Here is a 23,807-nt window from a genome sequence, read left to right on the forward strand (position 1 = left end):
TGATTAACTTTTTCTGACAGAAAACTCGGTTCACCTGTACTTTTGTAGAAATCATTGTTGTCAGAACTTCTGATGGGACCCAAAAAGTTAATGAAGTGTACCGCAAATACTTTACCCATGTCAAACTGTCAGAAACACATCATACATCACACATTTTTTGTTTTTTAGAGATCGCAACGTTGATTTTGATTAGAATAACGAAAAGTGAAAAGGAGAATTTGAAATTGCGGAACAAAGAATTTTTGAAGATTATAATGCGTTTGTTTATGCTTCATTTACTCCGTCACGTACTTCATGCTTAAATTATGTACTTACAAGTTGCCATAAATAAAAATAATGACATATCGAGTTCTCAGAATTTCGCAACAGTTACACACAGGTAATGAAATCATTTTTTGGGATCTACATCGCAAATATTTGTTTTTTCAAACAAACCAACGTTTCGGGGACTTTACAAGTCATATGGTCACGGCTGACTAAGTTAGACAAAAAATATACGCGATAAACATCCGAAAAAAAAATGTAGTAATTTCCTAAAAAAAAATTTTTTTTTCGAAATCGCTAGAAATAATTACGAAAACATTACATTGCTTGTTTTAGGCATGGCGCTTCTCTGTAAATGCAAGAGATCGTATGATGAGAATAGGTAGTGAACACAATACTTCTCTAATTTATGTGTTAGCGTGTTAGATACGGTGTCTTGGCGAGTTATCATCAACAGACACCCTCACCCGTTTCAGGTTTCCCAGAAGCGCGAAGGTTCATGCCCGCCGCTTTTTTAAGCCAAATTTCGGTAACTTTTAATGAAAGAGGCAATGGATTAGGTGTTTATGTTGCGGTGAGAAATTTGATATTCTACAAAAAGTCGTTTAAAAACAAAATTAAGGAGAATAAAAAAGCCAGCGGCTTTTATAACAAGACAAGGAACATTTTAAACGATTTTACAATGTTTTATTTTTTCTTTACTTGTTGTTTCTCTACATGCTACTTATATGCTTACATAACTATTAGTTTTCATTAAAGCCACTTTCTTTAATAATTACAGTAGAGGAAATATAGTAATATATAATAGAAATATTTTACGAATCTCTACATTTTACTATATCTCGTGTGCATTTATATAGACTCTATTTTAATATGATTTTAAATAGCTGAGGTCAGTATGAAATAATCTGAACTTACAAATAATTGACAAAAAAACAACCTTACGTCACTATGAACGACTACAACTAACAAATACCAGGATACAATTGAAAACGCACCTTAAAATTTAAAACAATAACGTTGATCGTTCCAAATTTTAAATTATTTACATTTAGCGCTCACTGAACTATCAATGTAGGGAAATCTGACATTAACTTTAACAGATTTGTAAATTAGAACACGACAAAGAAGCAAAACCTAACAAAGGCAGACATCTTCATTGTACACGTCGAAACGCTGAACAAAGTAGCCAAGACATGCAAAAAATATGCGTCCGAAATTTCTCAGCACACAATTTCCACGGTATTATCAACTTGAATCAGTAATTTCATATCCGTAACCATAATTAATTCTTATATTTTTTATTAATGTACTGTAGTAATAATCTTGTTATATAATTTTAAAATTTCGATAAGTCCATATCTCTATTCTAAAGAAATAACTTGGTATAGTTATTTTCATGCAAATCCCTAACTTTACATGCTGGATTTCCAGCGGGCAGTACTTCATCTTACTTTTGTTTCATAATTTTAGCTTTAATAGTAATAGAGCTCCTTGTGAAAAAGGTCATCGAGGGAAGTACTGCCATTTTACCTATTTCTGCCGCCAAGAAGTAATGTGAGCATTACTGCGTTCCGGTTTTGAAGGCTAAAGTTGCTGGTGAAATTATAGGCACATAGTTTTCGCGATTGTTACACATAGGAAATTGAACTGTTTCTCTGGATTTAAATCGAGTATATTCGTTTTTTTTTCAAACAAACCAACGTTTCGAGCCCTTTACAGGTCCCATAATCACTGTTGACTAGTCAACCTGTAAAGGACCCCAAACGTTGGTTTGAGTTAAATCCAATTAAATAAATAAGTTTCATTTCCTACACATAGGACTTGTTAACGTATGACTCAGGGTGATGGGTGCAGAAGCATTCCGCCTCAGATCTTTGCGATTTAAAGCTCTGAGTAGCACTGCAACTGTTATGGACAGGCGTATCGTTTACCAACAGGCTCATGACTTGTTCATCCAGTCACTTAGTATCACATAAAAAAAAGCTTAAAATTGGCAACTAACTAATTTAATTCAGCACAACGTAACACGTTACGATTGGAGGCTTCACGTAGTCCAGTACAGTACTCCACGCGACTATCGGTCTATTGACGAATACCTTCTAGTTCACAACCTTTAATGGCACTGGTCAGTCCGCAAATGCCGTAACGAATCAAGCTCACCGCGAATGTTATGTTACCTATATTACAGCCACCACCTTTATGTGCAGTAATGGTACCGATTACGCTGATTGTACCGCGTTTAGAGGTTGCACTACCTGCTACTTTGTGTCGTCCCGGCACAGGGATGCTTCTGCAACCACCTGAATCATTTATTAGCTTGCAACTCTTACAACGTACACCTCAGACTTGTTACTTTTTACAACCTCTCTAGGCAAAGGCACTTTCTCTGATTATACACTTTAAATATTTTCGTCTAAGTTCCGTGCCAAACAAAATTTTATATATAAGTATGTTTATACATGACCAATATTGTCGCTACACTGTTTTGTTGCAGTGAAATCGATTAAGTTTAGGGTATTAACGCACATTGCGTAGATCGTGTGACAACCCTAAAAGCTTCATCTGCCACTTGAGCGATCGAAAGGTACGGCCGTATTCCGGTATCAGGAAGGAATGTACAGTGGGTGACTTGAACAGTCCCTGTCCCATTCTCACTTAGCCGGCATCGCATAAGCTAAATTTGTTCACCGTCTCATTCGTACACACCAACATTTTCAATACTTACCTGCGTAAAATGATATACATCTGTTGCGGTATTACTGACTCTTTCGCGCTCGAAACCCGGAATACATTGTTGATATTCGTGTCTCTTTCTGCCGGCTGAACTGGGGGTAGACGGTGTTGGCGCGTGGTAGTGTTGGTGTTCGTTTATTTAGTGAACTTGGAAGCTCGCTTTCGTGTTTGTGCATAGGGTGTTGAGTACGGCTATGTGTGTGCGTTGTAGAGTCTCCATGACTTAAAAGTTTTGTATGGAATGGAACCAGGAGAGCTAGTTTAGTACTGCGCCGGCCGGCACGCCGGATAGTCGTGTGTGGGGCGCACTCGTCCAACTTCTTCGCGAACTACGTGTATAAAAACTAATCAAGTTTAACAAGTATACTAATTTAAGAAAAACTTTAGTCCTTACTAAGTGACGTAACTGTACTCTTTTGACCAATAAAGTGCACATTTTTTATTTGACTTTGTGTGTGGTTTGATTTTTTGTGTATCTGCAACGTGTTTGGTTCAACGGACTACAGAGGAGGTTGGTCGTCGTACCATTCTCGTGTACAGGCCATTGTGTATCAACTAAATAACTCCGGCATATTTTGATCTTGCATTCTCGTCCGGCATTTAGACACCTGGTTAATATTTATAAAAAATATAACTAAATTGACGTGTTTATCATGTGACATTATATTTATAAATTTGATAAAATATTTAGAAGAAACATATTAATTTATGTTGTAATAGCAAGCAATCAAGATTAGTTACATTTAACTTATGAAGTGGAAAATTCCTAGAAAAAGCTGGCTGAAGCAAAGTAATGAATGATCATTTACCGTCTTCATTCAAAAACTTACACAAAACCAAATAATCGAGATTAGTTAGAAATGACATTTACATTTTTATTACCATTACACAGAAAGCTCGTAAATAAATAATATTATTTACAACAAATTTTCCAAAATCTAATTAGTGTCAGTACCGCATATTGAAAAGTTCAATAAATTATTTCCGACATCGAAAATATATTAATTATAATAAGAAAGGCAAAAAGCACGTAAAAAGTTCATGAATATACATTACACGAAAAATAATCTTAGTTCAGAGTTAATGAACATTCGCCTTATAAAAGTTTCCTATTATCATCTCCATCTATCCCGGCTCGAGAGTTGAACAACCTTAGTAGTATAAATAGACTCAGAAACGACGGTACACAAACGCCGGTAAATGTAGGCTCCCCTTCACAAATCATTAGATGCATACCTTCAAAATGTGTCTCAAATATCCCACTGAAATCCGCTTGCTTTCATGGTAATGGTGTAAAAAAAATTAATGCAAATGTATAGAACAAAACCATTGGAAGTAAACGACGTGATATAAAAATGTTAGAAAAAGAATTTCCGATTAATCTTAAATATTTTAGGATACGATAACAAAAGAAGTTTGTTAACGAAACGACTACAGTTGATACAATGAAATTGCCCAACCAAAATCATTGCACTGTGTATACAATAAGACTAAGATTAGATATCTTCGCCTAATTATAGCAATCACAAAATTTACTGTTTAACAACTATTAAATTTTACATTTATATAATAATAACGAAAATACATCTTAACCTTTTTTCTGTCCTTAACAAATAGTAAAAAACCAAAAAGCTAAGGCTACACCATTTTGCAAAAGTCATGACAAATTTGGTTGAATTTTACTTAGATTGGAATTGGAATGAAATTAGTATATTAAAATATTTCCTTGAATTTTTAAACTATATTTCCTGGAACATGTTTCCTTACAAATATTTCAACTTAAATAATATAATTAATAATAAATAAAATTAACGAAATACAAAATGGAAAAAAATAAAATGAAGGCATTAATTATTTAACATTACATGTAGACGAGTTTTCAGGTTTTTGTGAATGTTACACATAGGGAATGGAACAATTTTTCCAAATATAGATCAATATGAAAAATATATAGATGATAAAATTAAATGATAGATAAATATAGATGTATATTTTTTTAAACAAACCATGGTTTCGGGCTCTTTACAGGTCCTTTGATCTCGCTGGTGGTCAGTCAAAAACAAATATACGCGATTTAGATATGAAAAATAGTTTCATATCATGTAACTTTTGATACATTCATTTTTACTTATATTGAGCCTACAATATCTACAAAAGTCATATTATTATGATAACTAACTTCATACCTATATTTAATATCCCTTATCCGCAAAGTAACCTAAACAACATACGCATCAATTTTCTTGATTATCTCATCATCTCTGCTTCGTATAAACGCAAACGCCCCCTAACTCAAATGGACAACCCAGTGGTCAATCACATTACTAAAGTTCGTAAAAATCTCGCACCAAACTTGGGGAAACATCAAAGTCATCAAAACTGCCCATAACATTTCCCCTACAGAAAATACCGCCATTCTCATAGTAGTTCTATCCTGAACAATTGATATCTCTATTTGTATCAATAATACAAGGCAGACGTTTACGTGTATTTGGTACGTGGCCAGAATCCAGTGGCGTGGTACTCGTATTCTCCCGGTAACGGCTGCGGCACGGACATCACGTTTTTTGAAACTATTGATATTTATTTATACGGCGATTCTTTTTCTCTTATCGGGGGTTAGCTACGCATTGCATTACCAGCAAACACTATTTATTACTATAACAACGTTAGCTAGTCAAACATCCGACCATCAAAATGTAGATATAATTGGAAGAAATCTTATATTGTTAATTTCAATTCGTATGCAAAGGATTTAGATTACATTCGAGGCTATTATACCCGCGAGAGCCTCACTCTAGTTACTATCTATTAAATAGAATAAGGCTCTCATGCATAATAATTTGTAAGTTATTAGAATTTTAACAGTAGAGCTCCTTGTGAAAGAGTTCATCCAGGGAAATACTGACACCGTACCTGTTTCTACCATCAAACAGGAATGTGAGCATTACTGTGTTTCGGTTTACCTTACCCTTGTAAGGGTGCTGGTGAAATTATAAGCACATGGAACTTTTCAATCTTATGCCTTAGAGTGACAGGCGCAGTGGCAGTGCCGCTCAGATCTTTGCGATTTAAACTCTGAGGTCTGCAACTGTTATGGACACGCGTGACGTTTAGCTGGCGCACAACTTGTTCGTCCCGTCACTTGGTATTGTAAAAAATTTTTTTGATTTGTGTCTAAAATTTATTTTCTTAGAATTTTAAATATATATTAAAATAGTCCCTTACGATGACACCAATGTTAATGAGAATCACTTTAATTGACACTTCAATCAAATAATATTTCTGAAAGCACAATTTCTTTATATATCTAAGATAATTAAATAAATTAATCTGCTAAATTAAGCTACGCTTGAACAGTTCTCTCTCAAGTTTGTATGTCGACTCATCCGTAGAACAAAGATCTATGTGCAAGACAACTTGTTCTCAGGACATAATGCATTTCGTTCGTTCTTTTTCGCTGTGGATGTCAGGTCGACCGTTCCTCGATTTTATATTTCCGAAATGAAATAATGTATATACATTCTGAAAACACCTTTACGTAGACCTTAGTTTGAATAAAGAACGTATTCTCGTAACGTACTTATTATATGTTCGCTATATAATCACATCGGACTCTGTTCTTTGGACGAGTCGATGTGCTCATGCGTCTATAGTTACGGGCAAACTGTAGGCAAAGGAATTACATTAATCGGTATAGTTATTTTAGTCTGTATACCCTTTGAATCCTCGGGTTGAGACTGCGGTTGGCCCAATACTATCTGTTAGTAGCATTTAATTGATTTTGTACACTGTAACTAATTAGACTTGAGTTTTGGGTAACCGAGTAATAGTAAAATACGTCATGTTTCCTATTTAATTTGAATATACGAAGTGTTTCTTGTAATTCCTACCCATTTGTAATGTGATTTGTGTACTTTTTCGCTAGTACGTAAAGATTTACATTGGTTTTATTTCGTATTTCGTATTGTCTATTTATCTTACGTACGTATTATTTATTACATAATACGTACGTAACTATATACGTATATATATATATATATTAGTATCGTCGTAGACAATAACGAAATACGAAGACATACAAAAAACAAAAGGCAGGGTACAACAATCGGCCTTATTTTTTACTACATAACAATCTCCACCATCTCGGTCACTATTAATATTTAAAATGGAACAATTCCTAAATAATTTCTTCTATTAATTTTACCTCTCATGGATACCTGCCTGCTAATGAATAATGAAAATTAGAAATTTGGAAGAACTCAACGATGAAGTAATTAGACTTTGGTGACAAGGAAAAATATATGTTTGTCCCTATTGTCTTTTTCACAACAGGCGTCATTCGTACTTATCTTCTCTATACCTTCAAATAATTAAGACTTAAAAGAAACCCTTGCTAAAAGCTATAATTTTAAATACATCCCGAGTTGTCTCAAAATTAATGCTGATATAATATGACGAAATAGGCTCTTATCACAACACACTGAACATAGACACACACCGTACTTCATTTATTTATTTTGGGCCGTAAATGTAGTTAAAACCAGCCAACAAACTGAGAAAAGAAAAATGTAATAATATTTGATCACCGACATGTGGGACGTTGCCTCCACTGTAATAATCCCAATTGTTTGTAGTCCAAATGGAGCAAGCCGTCTTGCTCGATACGGCGCGTATTATTCGCTGGTTTTTTAATCTGAGTACCTGACCCAGGCCGACTGTGCCATTGCCGAGGAATACTGCCTCTCCTATTTTAAAATTCAAAATTGTATTTTAGACCATAGAAGAGGCGAGAGTCTAAAATAGATATTCAATATAATAATTGAATAATAATTCCAATTGTTCTGTCCGTAAAACGGGTGAATTTTAACCAGTGTCGCCGCCAATTTGACACCCTATGGAGTATCGGGTCCAGCACAAATGCAGAAAGCGGTGCCACTCGTTATGACCGCCGGTTCTTAAACTGAGTACCTGAACCCAGGTGACTATGCCATTGCTGAGAAATATCACTTCTCCATTTCAAAATTAATAATTTCTTAAGCCATGAGAGAGGCCATTAAGCCATGCCAGATAATAATTATACCAATGACCTGGTCTGAACAAGGAAGTTCCCTACACTACTAGTACCACGGCAATAGAGCAGATAGACCAAAAAGAATTTAGAAAATAAATTTTTCTAACAATAAATTTCTAAATTGGTCCTACTGGGAATTGTACCTAGAACCTCCTCATCAAGCTGCCATTGTACTTACTGCTAGGTCACCAAGGCCATCGACAGAATTATTATCGTTAGATTGCTATAATTCACTATAACACTTGAATTTTGTATATTCAGTGATATTTCTGTAAGAGAAGACTTAAACCATTGTGAATTATTAAAACATAATTGTAAATAATTACGTTTAACAAAGTATTCTTTTTTCACACTTATGAACTTATATGCTATTTCAGTCATATTGACACGAAATAGTTTTTCAGAAATCTGACTTACTATTACTTAGTCACTGTAACAATACAATACAAACACTATTTATCGTAGACAACAACGAAAACGAAGACATACAAAAAACAAAAGGCAGGGTACAACAATCGGCCTTATTTATTACTAAATAACAATCTCTACCATCTCGGACACTATTAATATTTAAAATGAAACAATTCCTAAATAATTTCGTCTATAGACTGATGACAAAATTATTGTACTTGGCAATTTTTATGTTATCAGCCGCCGGAACCATAGGAACTAAATAGAGCTCAAAAAGTCGATTAGTTTCTAAAAACAAATATACGCGATTTGGATTCAAAAATAAATACTTTCATTTCCTAAATTTTTATTGTGCTAGGTTTTATATTTTTCTTGGCCATCGTAAAAGTTCCCATTTCTTTTGGCATTAAACATAATTGGTTGATGTTCCACTGAGTTGATATTAGTCATCAGCCGGAACCATGGGAATTATAAAGAGCTCGAAAAGTCGATTCGTATGAAAAAACAAATACATGCGATTTGAATACTATTCATTCATTATTCACTTTTCTCTTAATAAATAAAATAAGTCTGCTTAACAATACGTACGTTATATTTACTGTACTCTTAATTATTTTTGAATCTGACTACATTCGAGTTCACTATCAGCTTACGATATTTATTCAGTTGCCTGCTAAGAAGCTTACATTTCTGCCGTTACAGTATTGTATTAATAATTCAACGCAAATTTCCAAAGGCCCGTATCTCAGTGGGGCAGCCAATTTGTTCCATTGGATTGCCTGCTCCTCATTTGGGCAACCATCGATTCTAATTCGCTTTAATACTGATAAATTATTCACAGTAACTTATAATCATCAATTGATTAATTAACATTGCAATTTAATTTATATAAAAGCTCTTTGGGTCTATTACGATATGATTGTTTAAAGTTAGGCTTTTTAAAGTTAATGATGACCGACTGTATTTAAATTTACTTTGAGTAGTGTTTTTATTTCAAGTTCTTCTTCGCCGACGCTTCTTTTATATCATAGTTATAACAATAATTCGATTATTTATTTAGGCATTAATCCCATTACATGACACATCCATATAATAGTCATAAAAATTAAGAACAAAAAATAATATTAAAAATTAATTGGCAGTTACTAATTAAAATGTCAATAATGTTATAAAATTAAAATACAAATATGATTAAAATTGGGGATATTAGACAATTACAGCAGTCGCATCTTGAAAACAAAGTTTGCACAAGCTCATTCTTGGACTTATTCAAGTCTTTCCATTGACGCTTTTGCAACAGAGTTTAAAAATCGTTCACCCTGTTCAGGGTAAACATGCCAAACGCGCTGCAGCGCCATGGCCGACGTAATATGGCTCGAAATGCGTTGTTGTGTACTGTACTCGTAACGTGTTTAACGATCGCTTGGTGTTATTGAACCACAGCTGACTAATTTAAAATGTTATATACTTTGATTAATGTTGATTGTCACCTTGTTTGTGTTATTTGTGAGCGTGTTGATGTGTCTTTCCTCGTAAAGGGGCTTGATCACAAGTGACTCTGTAGGAGCATCGCAATCACATTGAGTTAGAGCCTTTCTGAATCCCTTTTCACTTGCACATCTACCAATTTGAGTAGACAATAATACTTGTCTGTATTTTGGTCTACATCTTTTAGTTACACGAAACTGTACAAAGTATATCATCAAAGAAAACAAATAATGTACGAATGCAGAGCAAGAACTGTAATCGAAATGCTTACCCACATTAATTCACTTACGAAGATATACCGGCTGATATTTTTACACGATTTAATGGCGTGACATGGATATGGGTAGCGGAGGAAACATCAAGTATTGTGTTACGGGCTCACTGGTCTTTATCGATGCGAAATTTCATTATATTCGTACCCCATTCCGCGTACGATTCAATAGGAACACCTTCGCACAATTGGGCCTCCCTCAATGGGTTGTCGGATGAAATTTCTTAACGCTTCTATAACGAGGCTTCGTGCCACGCTACCAACGCTGTAATTGTATTGCCTAATGAGATCCAAGGATATTAACACGGATTAAATCTGCTTAATGAACCAGAATATTAAATTGTTCTTTCACACTTGCGTGCCAGAATGATGTTCGCATTGCGTTACTATTCCTTTGAAGATACTATGCGAATCTCAAATTTAATGATCGCTAATGAGGCAACTTTGAAATTTGAATAGAAATATTTTTAAAGTTTCCTTAAAAAACAAAAATATAACTAAAAAATTGCCAGCAATCGAAAGCTAGTCAAATGATTTTGCTTTTACGATCTTGTTAAATATAATAAAGATCAAGAAGTAGATAAAAAACAAGATTTCTTTAAACAGTTCAAGCTTTGAACGTAAATTACGTATAATGCTCGTTAACGAAAGTCTAATAATTTACAAGAGAGAAAAATAACCTCTATCAGAATATATGGTGGTAGAGTGAATCACTGGTAATGAAGACATTACGAACCGGTTTTGAGAGAGAGGCCTCGAGATCGTAAGTACTACAAAAAGACGTAACCGAGACCAAAATTGGACGCAAACGCTATATCTGTTACTTTATAGTCAAAAATTTTAACTCCTATTTGACAAAAGGAGCTGTATCATTAAAACATATTTATGAAACTTGGTTTGATTCCTTGAGATTGCATTCAGCGAAATTATGATGGGAAAATAAATGATAAATTCTATGAATTCCTTTACATTATAGCGAAAACTATTTCACTAACTGCCAAGAAATAAAATATATTTTACAGTTCTTTGTTTTTATTTTTGAACAAAAAATTGGTAAAAATATAGTTACATTATGAGAAAACGAAACTGAAATATAGATAATGGAGTTGACCCCGAACAACGGTAAATATCAAAATTTTATGACGAATGATTCCGAACTCATTTTTCATTCCTCAAAGTGAATATCAGAGGCCGCTTGATCCCCAAGGATACAAACAAAATAAGCACAGAGTTAATGTTCATACCCTTTAAGTGTTATTTCAAAAAGGGGGTGGTTCAAAATACGTATTTATATTTGAAAAAGATATTGAACAAAAATCTTGCTCTAAACATCATTAATCATTTGGTATAAAATTTTAATCCGTCGTGATACGACCCCAAGACCCGAACACTTGGTGACGTGTGATTTTGAAATTACACTGTTCTTTTTGAATAACATACAATTAAAGTGTCAAGGATAGTGTGATGTTAACCTTACTATTAACATTGATAATGAAGGATCTATAGATGTAATAATAGCATGCCGAATAGTTATTAAGCTTATTAAACTTACACCTGTCGTGTATTTGCCATTGTCAATGATTAAAAATTCATTTCATGCTTTGTGGTTTATTAAATTAGCTTTCGTTCTATGGGAATTATTCAATTAATGTGATTAGTAGTCTTAATGAGATGTTCATTTTAGTTATTTTTGTAATAATGTTAGGGTTTAATTTCAGTTATACTTTAAGAGTTGTTACACACGGCGGGTTTTAGCAGCGATACAAACGCGCGATTGCATCGCTACACTTGCGATTTATAGGCGACTGCATCGATGCAAACGCGCGACTGCATCGTGTTTGCATCTCTGCTTAAAATCGCGTGTGTAAATGTAAACGGTCAGCGACTGCATAGCTACTGTGGTTGTAATTGAAATCTCTACAAATTTATTTGTTTTTATATTCAAAATAGTATTAACGACATTTGAAGTTCTTTTTTTGAAAACTGAACAAATAGATATTTGTACATTAGAATTACTTGTCTATTGCTGTTCAATTTTCTAACGACCTTAATATAATTCGCTTAAAACCTCTTTTAACTCAAAATGGTATTAACGACGTTTTTCATTCTCTTTTTGAAAATTGAACTACTAAATAGTTATAGATATTGTGAATAACTCGTCTACAGTTGTTCAGTTTTCTAACGGCCTTAATGAATTCCCCTAAACATTTTTTTAATTCAAAGTGGTATTGACGACGTTTTTAGTTCCCTTTTTTAGCGTTATCTATTTAATTCATCTAGAGTCTTTCATGTGTGGATCCCTGGCCGCGTTTAGGGTGATATCGGTCACATGCCGACCCAAAAGATCCGAGTTAAATTTAGCAGAAGACATTTATTTATTCACTGATACCCACGATAATCATCAGTCTCACTGAATAAGGCTTTGATAAAGTTTTGATGGATAACCTCAAAAGGGTAATGAGAAGTGAAAATTGTAGTGCCGATTTTAATAATAGTTCATGACATGTTTATATTATGTGTGTCATCATAATTAGTCCACGTTGTATCGTTTTGTTTTTTTTTTATATGAAAGGCATTTGTATTTGCATGGCCGAACGTATACTTGTTTTATACTAAAATGTTCGTTGGGTTTTTGTGATTACACATAGGAAATGAATTTATTTTTCGGATCTCAATCGTGTATTTATTTTTTAAACAAACCCACGTTTCGGCCCCTTTACAGGTCTTATGGTGACGGTTCACGGCTCACGGGTCACAAAGACCTAACATAAACAAAATTTCCTTCGATACGGCTGGACTTGAACCAGCGACGTCGCCATAGCGTGGCTGACGCTCTCCCAACTAAGCTACGGAACGAACTTATTTATACCTTATGAACCTTTCTGCGTGCCTGCACATGTTTGTCTTTGGTTTTAACGACTTTTTGCCGTAGCACCATCTGTGAGAAATCTTTGAAAGTTTTTCTTCGCTCAGCCAGGTATCTTAAGAACTATCAGCGGCTGACTAGAGATGTCGCTTTAATTGTAATATTAAGTTTATTGAATATCACTAGTTTTATAGAGTTTACTACCATAATATTCAATTATTTTAATATGTTTAGTAGTCCAGCCGAATCGAAGAAATTTTTCGTTGTGTTTGATCTTTGTATTGATAATTATTATCATGTATATTGCTAACGAGCTTAGAAAAATCTTACTTTGATTCAGGAATCAAACTTGGACAGGTTCAAGCTTCGCATTTAGCACCAGTACTTATATCTCTGTTACATATCACCATAGTACCATTACACGACTGAACTTAATACTATTCTGTATTAAGCTCAGTCAGTGTTTTAAGCATACAGTTCCAAAGTAATAGGTATGATATCAGTAACAGTGTTTTTTAGTTATTCTTTTATATATAAAAGAGATTATAAAAAATCAACAATTTAAAATTGTTTATAATATCTATCAGAATACTGTTAAATTGAACTTTTAAATATTCGTTCGCTCTCAGTCATGTCCTTATGAATAAAATTTCTAATTTTTGTGTACCTAGATTAATTGACAAGAAACCCACTTAACTTACTTACTAAGTAAGCAAACCAAAATAAAATACCAATTAATGTTAATAGTTTATTTCTAATTACATTCCTACTTATTGTAAAATTGTTATTGCCGTACCAGTTACGGAACCACATCCTAGTTACCAACTAGTATTAGCGATAAATAACCGTAAACAGTCAACCCTAAGACCTGGCCGAGTAATGGTCTTTGCGACCATTAAGCAACCCCACACATTGCGCGTTTTTAATGTAAACTCAACAACCAAAATTGTCATTTTTATTGTCAAACGGGCGTATGTTGCGTATACCACTTTTTTATCCCATAATTTTCTTTTTATTCCCTTTATTATATTTGTATTCCGCATACAACTGCGTGACATTTGCTAAATTGGCTTTGCCTTTTTCTATTAGGTACCCAACCAATTTCACCAATAGAATGTAAAAATTTTACTGTATTTTTATGCTTATAACAAAGATAATAAAGTTATATTTTTAGCAACCCAAGTAAAGGTGTATTTTGTTGTTTTATATGAGAAAATAAATCAAATAAAAAACAATTAAACACAACCTTGTTAACAGAAGTTTAGTTGTATTTTGTGCACTAAACGGTTTATCGTGTCTGAATTTAGATTTAACTTTCTTGGTGGCGTGTTTGGCGGTTAGGTTTTTTGCTAGGGCCGACGGACGGCAACGACTAGGTTTTAGGCCTATATCGAACTGCAAACTTTGCTGGAATCGCTATAAAAATTCTTAAACGGAAATGTTAGACAGAATGCTGGAGTTATTTGGTGTCATAATGATGAAAAGAAAGTTTTTAATACCCCAATACATTTTTTAGTGCAATACTGATTTTGGGTAAATTTCTTTTGCAGAATCGAAAAGAATGTCAACGAACTAATTATAATAAAAACGTTTATCATTTAAATACTTTTTGGTCTAGTGTGGTGTATTAACAATGTACGCGAACATCCGGACTATAGGGACGTTGTCCCTTGTGGTACGGTGGTGCGTATTCGTGGTTGTAGGAGTGGGGTGGCAGGTTCAATCCCAAGCTCTGCAACAGAACAATGAAGTGGACAGTTCTTATAATTTCTACTACGAACAGCCATGCTGTGCTGGTGGTGTCAGTAAGAGCAAATATCATAACAGGCACAGGCGAGGTAAGTTAGTGTTTTTATTACAAGCATTATGATTAACTTTTTAAATATTATCATGGTGATTTTTCTAGTAAATAAACACTTTCTTTACCACGTCAAGTTAATAGGAATTCAAACCACAAATTCGGAGCTGACTTTGACAAAAATGTTGAAAAGAAATTCTTAATTACGAGCAGTCATCTACATGACAAGGAATAAAAAGTTTGTATACAAAGATGACTTTCAAAATAAGACATGTTTTGCTATTATTGTACCTTGACATAAATAAAGCAAATAACAATTCATTCTGCTTTGAAATACGAAAGAATTTTTTTTATGTTATGTTGTCAAAGTTACGACAAATATGATTCACATCTACAGACAAAAAACATAAGAATCTCTCAAACTTCCGCAAAGACACCTTCACAAAATCATGATACACAGAAACGGACACTTAAACGCACACACGCAAACAAAAATGTAAATATACAACACGTTCAAAGCTTAGACGCCTCTCAAGAGTACATGGCGTAGAAAGAAACGGCGAGATGGAACTCAAATATGTAAGAGAGAGATATCGTAAACCTTTTGTTTCATTGCCCTCCGACAATGATGCCCAGATTGTTAAGTTGCTGTTAATTATTTGCTCGATGCACAATTTCAAAAATATCTAGCATTTTAATAAGGGGTGCCGCACCTGATGATTATTTTTTAATACGTATACCTAGTCATCGCATATCTGTTTTCGGTTAGTTTATTCGCTCTATTTTGCATTGTAACTACTGGTACATGATATTATTTTGCCACAAAGCAATTCACCCTCCTCATAAAAATAACGCACTTATATTAAGTAGTACGTACTCGCAAGTCAACCCTTAATGGTCCAAACTTCCAGTTTGGCCAACCCAAACCTTCTCGGTATTATACGATGTCCAATTAATTTCTCCAAATTATAGACCCAATTCAAATTATTATTACAAATTGGGCTTAAACAAGACTACAGTAAATACTGTTGAGATAGTGTAATAAACAAACAGTGATACATCGTACACACGCGGTCACTCATGTAGAGAAGCCCTAAAAGCTTATTCTATGCTTATATCAAATACACTGATATTTATAATATGTACTTCAGTTCAATTCAAAGAAAGGATATAAGTCTAAAGTAGATTTATTAGATTACCATGCAATTAGTATTTTTCTGCTTCCCCAGTTTTACAATCTAATATCCAAATACGTATGTTCCCGTCCATGACGGACCGTTCACAGCCATACATATTGTTCTACTAGTGGCGTCAAAATATTGATATTAATATAAGGGCAAATTGGCGCTTAGGCTGCCACTAGACGGACCGCATGCGCAAATTCACATATACATAAAGCGGCTGCGACACTGACATCAAGGCTTGCGCCTATTTCAGTGGCTCAGTATATGTTACTTGTAGTGTATTCAGAACATTTGTTATTCCAAACGCTGACTTTACTATTATTAAGGAAATAAACATATAACTTTTTCAATCCGTCCATCCGTAATCCTCTGCGGTGAAATTTGTGAACAAAAATGTAAATAAAGGTGCTATTATTACAAAAAAATATTTTAAGAATTGTGCACATGATATAAATCCGTCAACAAAGTTTCACTAATCGTATTTTTGTTTACCATTAAGTTGATTAAATCCTCAAGTAATCGTTACATTTTGCCGTTAATACTAAAGCTCAAGTCGTTTTAAAATCATATATTCTCTTAAGAATGCCAACTACAGCTTTCGATTCTCGGACTATCGTTCACATTGACTGCAACCGACGCTTGCAGTTGAACTGCACGCATTAACTGCAGACGTATAACTTTTGGCAGCCCAAAACATTGTATAACCATATTGAGCATTACGGCATTCACTGTAGGCATATTAAAAATAAAATAAATTGATATCCTGACTGTTCCTGAAATGGTGGTGTTAGTAGATTGTACCATGGTTTCTTTTTTAATTACTCATTATTGTGAAGTCAAATAAATACAAATCAGCCATTAAATGTTGTAACATAATTAGTGTTATTGTTTGCGAGATGAACCACCAAATGACAGTTAAACTATGTCAGAGGTGGTCATCCTAGCCACAATATTAATGTGCAATTTGCTACTTCCATTAAACAGTGCGGGCCTGAACAATTTGCTGAGGGCTTAATGAATGTGGAAACTTGAATCATTAAACATAGACGCACTTAATGAAAACCCACTAATGCAGCGCTTGACGTGAATTCGGAACCGCTGAACAATTATTACTGAAATACCATTTATCTTGCCAAATGTTGCGTAAATTTAAAAGAGGAAACAATAAAATTACTACCTGTTATTATAAAACATCTTACATTTACTCAGTTTTGCTTATTGCTTAATTGTAATTTAAGCATACCAATCGTGACACACAAATAATTTTGTCTTAATAAGGTAAGATATTATACTACTTGCCTCATGCTATATGATATTAATAATATGTTCGATCACTTGAATTATTTTCTATTTGATATCTTTTGATTGAAACTCTATTTAATAAAAAGCTTATCTCAACATTTCGAAATAATAATATTTGCACAAAGGATTTATAATTTTAGATTTATTGCAAACATAACAATGCCTACAATTTTGGGTGTAATTGAAAACGATTGGAACCGAGTTTAGGGGCGTTCGGTTCAACTGAGACGTCATCAAAAGTGTCAATCACTGATATTTTCGAATAGCAAAACCGATTATCGGGTATATTAAGTCAGTTATTATTATCGAAGCGTCCCGTCCATCCAACTGTGAAGTAGATTAGGGACATCATAATATGCCATATTTTGGCGTCAGCTGCACGCATCGCATACAGGATCTGGGTTGGGTTTTTGTACAAAATTCTTCTTAAAATTCGAAATTGCAAGCTGTTCTCTGTAGTGATTTTTTTAGAAACTCTTGTGAGGTAGATGGGTACTTGTATTTCAAATTCCATTTTGAAAAAAAACTTAATGTAAGCTATGTAAATAATTTTGAATTTGCATAGGTGAAAGGTAATTTCATTGCCACAGTAGATGCCTACTTGAACGTAAATAATACCCGACATTATGAGCGTGCTAATTACTAACGTCTTACGATGCCCTTAAACAGCTTCTAGTTTATGACAATTATGTGCCTGTTTCTCTTCTGTTATTAGGATATGCAGTATAAGAATTTTCCTAGTCAGTTGAATAGCGTTTAATAAAAGGGTCCCTCATATGTGAATGTTTATTTTTAACTGGGATGACCACTGGCTTTGCCGGCGAATGTTGGTTGGACAGTCACGACCTCATTTTGCTGCTATTAATTGTTGCCGTTGGAGTTTTGTAAACAAGTTTTCGAAGTTATTATTTTGTTGCCGTTCTGTTATACATTTTTAGTTTATATTTATGAGTTTGATGTTGTTACGCCCGTTCATGACGTTGTAAATGTACATTTACATCAATTAAAACGAAATTGCGATTTGTGCCAACAATGCACTATACATTTCAAACAGAAGAAGCTATTAAATGAAACGTAAAGTCAATGGATACTAGTGCAACAAGAAAGACGATATTGTAATAAATCCGAGCTCAAAGTGGATGCTAGCAATATATGAGCAATAAAAGCTTAAGTAACATGAAAGCAAAGGTTGAAAAAAGGTGGAACAGGGGCAAATATCCATGCTAGTGGCGGGCAAACAAAAAATGTGCAGGCCGAGTTGAAAGAAAGAGCGCACTCGGTCGGACAAAAGTGAAAAAGGAACACAATAAGTGCGGAGGCGGAATAGCGTCCGTCGAAACTTGAGTCTGGCTTTGACCGATGACCACGACTCATTTGAAATGCTCGACTGGGAAACTTCTTTTATTGTACAAATTGCTTTTCTTACTGTGATTTTACAAACATCACATTGTGTGTACAACTACTATAACCGTATAATATGCTAAACAAGGAGTCATTTATCAGTGTCTGATTTCCCAGCCGCGTTTGAAATAGTTTGCCTCTGAATCTACAAAAACACTGATTTACATGTATACGAGTATGTGGCTAACCCCTTACTAAGGATAAATACGACGACACTCGCTCAAGTCCCTCAGGGAGATGACATTACTTATTTCAGACGAAGGTGTCCCACAAACCATTTTGTTCAAAATTTGGTAACGAGTCACGTAGAAGTGAGGAAGGGTATCCCATATCGTGTCTTCAACCATCGCGAATGTCTATTGTATTCTCGCGAGACAAAGGCTTTGGACTCGAAGGATGCTACCTTCGTCAAACCGCTTTTTGTAAACGCACAGGTATTTCGAACAGATCGTTGTTTTATCTGGTATTGTCTTTCGGTCGAATGGCTTTTATTGATCGTGACGCCGATATTGATTCGTATTCTGATATATTCGACAAGATAGCATCAAAGTTCCATCAAGTTGAGTGGCTGTAAAGAATATCATGTGTCCGCATAATCTAGTTATCGATTTGATACGCTTTTGATGGGCAATATGAATGGCGATGACCAAGTAATATGTAAATAAGTCATCATCGAGATCTCTGATTGGCGGAAACAAGCAATCATCATGAGCTCTGATTGGCGGTTTGCATCCAATCATCGGATACATTTATCACTACATGGTATTTACTCGTATCCTATTCTTGCTAGTACGTCCATATCTACACTAGTACGTCCATATCTACACTAATATCATAAATGTGAAAGTAACTCTGTATGTTACGTTTTCACGCCTAAACCGCTTTGAAACTAAAAGCAATTTAAATATAAAGGAAAATATATTCACATTTTGCAGCTAATAGAATGTCATCGACAGACTCTGCGCTTAATTTCACTTGAAATTAGTAACGTACCTATGTCTTTGTAGTGATGATTCATATGAAAATATTCTACATAAAATGTCAAAATATAAAGTGATTCATTAAATGATATGTTTAAAGTCCATGTTTTTCGGTGTTACAATGTGCATACGACCCGTTTTTGATAATGTGCTGATGTTACCGCACAGATAACAGTGAGTAAAATTTTAATACAGAAAATAAATAAAGTGATATTCGTAAATGTTGTATTTTCAAATACATACAGTGAAAATAAACTGAAGGCAGCTTGTTTCAAATTACTATGTTTTACATTACGCAGAAAGAAAAACTAATTCGAGACTGCTGAAAATAGACAGTAATACAATATTGCATATTATAGATGGTAAGTTATATAATATCTTGATTACCTTTATATAATATAAATGTAAGAAGGGAAAAAAGAACAACAAAGTTATATTATTTCTGTTAATTTACGTATTGAATTGAATAAGCCAATCGAATTATCACAATATCACAATTTCCTTTTTTTTAAATTGTATTATTAAGTGACAGGACGAACAAGTCGTGCGACTGATGGTAAGCTACACGCCTATCCATAACCGTTGCAATGCCAGTGCGCCCGTCAGCCTGAGATGAAGTTGACAAGTCCCATGTGCCAGTAATTTCACCAGCACCCTTACCCTTCAAAACCCGAACACAGTAATGCTGACATTACTGCGTGGCGGCAGAAATAGGTAAGGTGGCAGTAGTACCCTGAAGGAACTCTTTCACAAGGAGCTCTACTGCTGCTAATAGTTCTATATAGGAAAATATAAAAAAAATGGTTTTAAGAAAATAACATTTGTTTATTCAAAATGTGCACCAATGCTATCATACACTTCTACTATATTGCTATAAACTCATTTATTCCTTTATAGAATAGTAGAAAACGGGAAAGTACAACATTTTAGAACTCTTTTACTAAAGTTCACGGCAACTAAATTATTTTCCTTCTAGATAATATAGAACGTATATTGCAGAAATGATGATGGTTGGCAAAATCAAATAGATGAATAAGGAGGGTATAGAAAAGCTTCAAGTCCAACTTCTGTAAGGTGAAGATGGTTTGTTCGCCAATATGCGCTCTTGCATTATCGTGTATAGCCATGGCCAGTCGGTTGATAGGCCTTGGTTATTTTTCTGCGAATCTTGCCACCGTTCTGCGTGTATTTCTTCACAATATATTTATTTTTTTATGATACCAAGTGGTGGGGACCAAATCAAGCGCCTTGTGATAAGCAACACGCCTTTCCACAGCAGTTCCAGTGTCACTCAGAGGTTTAAATCGCGAATATCTGAGGGGCACTGCCACTGCCCTCGTCGCCCTACGTACATACGTTGACAAGTCCCATGTGCTTGTAATTTCACTAAAATATATATTTATCAGCTGTTATAGTTGGATCAAATCTAAGGAAGTGATGGTAGATAAGGTAGGTAGATAAATAGAGAAGACAAGCTCACACATCATTATACGGTCTAAAACTCCTTCACCTGTTTCTGATTCTGACAGTGCAATACGAATGAGCGCAACGTTGAAACTCGTAATCAATAATTATAAGAATTTTAGCTGTATCCATGTTTGATTTCAAAACGATTGCAATATTAAGTAACACGAGAACAAACGCAAAATTTTTAAATTCGGAAGTCTCAAGGTTTTATATTTTTTAATGTAATGTGAATCTTACAAACTTTATTTCATTTTTGGTAGCCGGAGCTTTAGGCCGACAATTTCAAACTAAATAAATTTTGTGTTTAATTATTCTATGTATTTATTATTCATGATTGCGCGACATCGCCCACCTGGACTGTAAATTTTTTCTTAATGTAGTAATAGACAATTATTGATTCGTCTACGTTTTCGAAACAACTGCCATATACAAGACAACTCTTAATTTAGTAACAGTGGAGCTCTTTTTGAAAGAGTTCGTACAGGGACATACTACCACTTACCTATTTCTCCACCAAGCGATAATGTAAACATTACTGCGTTCAAGTTTTGAAAGGGAAGGGTGCTGGTGCAATTAACATGGAACTTGTCAACTAGAGTGACGGGCGTAGTGTCTCGACGACCTTTACGATTTAAAGCTCTGAGTGGCACTACAACTAATATGGAATTGCGTGTCGTTTCACACAAGGCGCGCGACTTATACTTCCTGACACTTAAAATAAAGCCATTGTTTATATTTAATCATAATTATACAACTACTACAACGTATAGCGCAACTTTATGAAAAATAACATCACAAACACTGTCACTTTGTAAAGTCTAACTTGTGATTGAAAACTTTTATTACCAATCAGTGTATTGAAGTAATTTAATAGTAATTAACATTATCAGTAATTAGTGCCTGACAATTTGTTTCAGTGCGTAAGCCAACAATTGCATTAAGCTTGGCGCAATTTGATCGACAAATCTGTATTCGATATTGCAACTTAATAGTAATGAAATTATTTCAATCTGTAAATAAATATGGCGCGCGCGTACGTTACGATGTATAAGTTTGTTAATCATGTTAATTATTTCAGAAAATATGAACTTTCTGCCGCTAAGCAGTAAAGTGAGCATTACCGCATTTCGGGTTTGAAGGATCAGAGTGCTGGTGAAATTGCAGATTCACAGGACTTGTCAACTTATGTTGCAGCGTGACGGGCTCAGTGGCAGTGCCCTCAGAACTTTGTGATTTAAAACTGGCGGCTCAACTATCATTGCCATGCCCATTGCTTTACCACCAGGCGCACGACTTGTTTGTTTCGTCACTTGGTGTCATAAAAAAGCGTATCCACTTGCAAATTTCAATTAAATAAGATTGATCTCTTCTATTAGGTGGGTATACAGAAACCCCCTTGCGTTGTCAAAAGCTATGTGTTATTTTACAAATGTACAAGGAAATGTGATACTCCGATGAAACACACATTAAACATTAAAGTCGACTTTAACGTTATATATTGTGGACTTAATTTAACAAAACATTTTAACAACACAATAGGGTGAAATAAATACCATGCAAATCTAAATTAAATTTCAGTAAGTTTACCCTGGAACCTTGAGCTCACATTAAATTACTTGGTGGCTTTGTACAGTTTAAAACAGTTGTGGTTGAAAAGAGCGTCGCACAACTCGTAAAATACTCATTTTCTTCTTTGCTGACGATAGCAAAGCCTCAAATGAATCGTCTGAACCTATGTATTCCGATCATTGTTGGTGAGCTCCAAAATGCTTCAAAATTCTTGCCTTTTGAATATTTCCAGCCTTTGTGTGGAAAGCCGTGCAAATAACTTAATCTCGGACCCTTTGTGTTCACTCATCAATACTTTTACGAATGGCATCGTGCAGGCTTGTGCCACTGTTATTGAACTCGGTCTGTGCTGTAATTGGTCATTCGTATCTGAAGAGTTGGTGATTTTGATGTTACAATCGACGCGTTTTTGATATTGCATCTCCGTTCGACATATTAGCTATATCATACATGTTCTACATACAGTATGAAACAAAGATATTCAATCTTCTTCTTACGTATCGATGGCATACTATGTTATGGTGGCCGAGAAGTTATTGCCGCTACCCGCGTCACTAGTAGTAACCGCTATGCTGAAGTGTGGGACATGTTTTGCCATCGTGATGAAAGGATTTGCCAATGGGTGTGACTTATTCGCCGATTGTTGCCCAGAGTGCGCCAGATGTACAGACGACATTAATAGTACGCCGCTGCGTATGAACCTTTGAACTTTCGATGTTATTAAGTGTTTCATTGAATGTCCAGGTTGTTTCATCACCATGATATTTAATTATTTTTTGTGAAATTGCTCCACTAATCGCGCTACGGCTAAAAAGTCGTTAAAAACCAGATACAAAGATCCGACAACAAGCACGTAGAAAAATTCGTGAGGTCCGCTGGTTCATTCCATGGCTTAGTTGGCATAGCATCTGACACGATTTGCTGGAGGACGTTGGTTCGAATCCGGCCGGATCAAAAGAATTTTGTCTAAGTGTTCGTGATCAAAAGAATTTTGTC

The 23,807-nt window shown here is 34.6% G+C and overlaps 1 protein-coding gene across 3 annotated transcripts in view; it reads left to right on the plus strand.

Annotated features, from left to right (window-relative positions):
* Positions 1–23,807, plus strand: part of LOC113238179 (semaphorin-2A) — a 512,200-nt gene that overhangs the window by 363,804 nt on the left and 124,589 nt on the right. The window contains exons 1-2 of one of the 3 annotated variants that reach the window (XM_026474943.1): positions 3,275–3,511; positions 14,661–14,948. The exons of 1 other annotated variant lie outside the window; for it this stretch is intronic. In XM_026474943.1, coding sequence (XP_026330728.1) covers positions 14,744–14,948 — 205 coding nt within the window. In that variant the 5' untranslated portion in view covers positions 3,275–3,511; positions 14,661–14,743. Of the gene's footprint in view, positions 1–3,274; positions 3,512–14,660; positions 14,949–23,807 lie in introns of those variants that run through there. One more of the 3 variants, XM_026474945.1, reaches the window with a different exon arrangement.

Source organism: Hyposmocoma kahamanoa, unplaced genomic scaffold (genome assembly GCF_003589595.1).
Source record: "Hyposmocoma kahamanoa isolate Upper Pololo Valley unplaced genomic scaffold, ASM358959v1 95, whole genome shotgun sequence".
NCBI lineage: Eukaryota > Metazoa > Arthropoda > Insecta > Lepidoptera > Cosmopterigidae > Hyposmocoma > Hyposmocoma kahamanoa.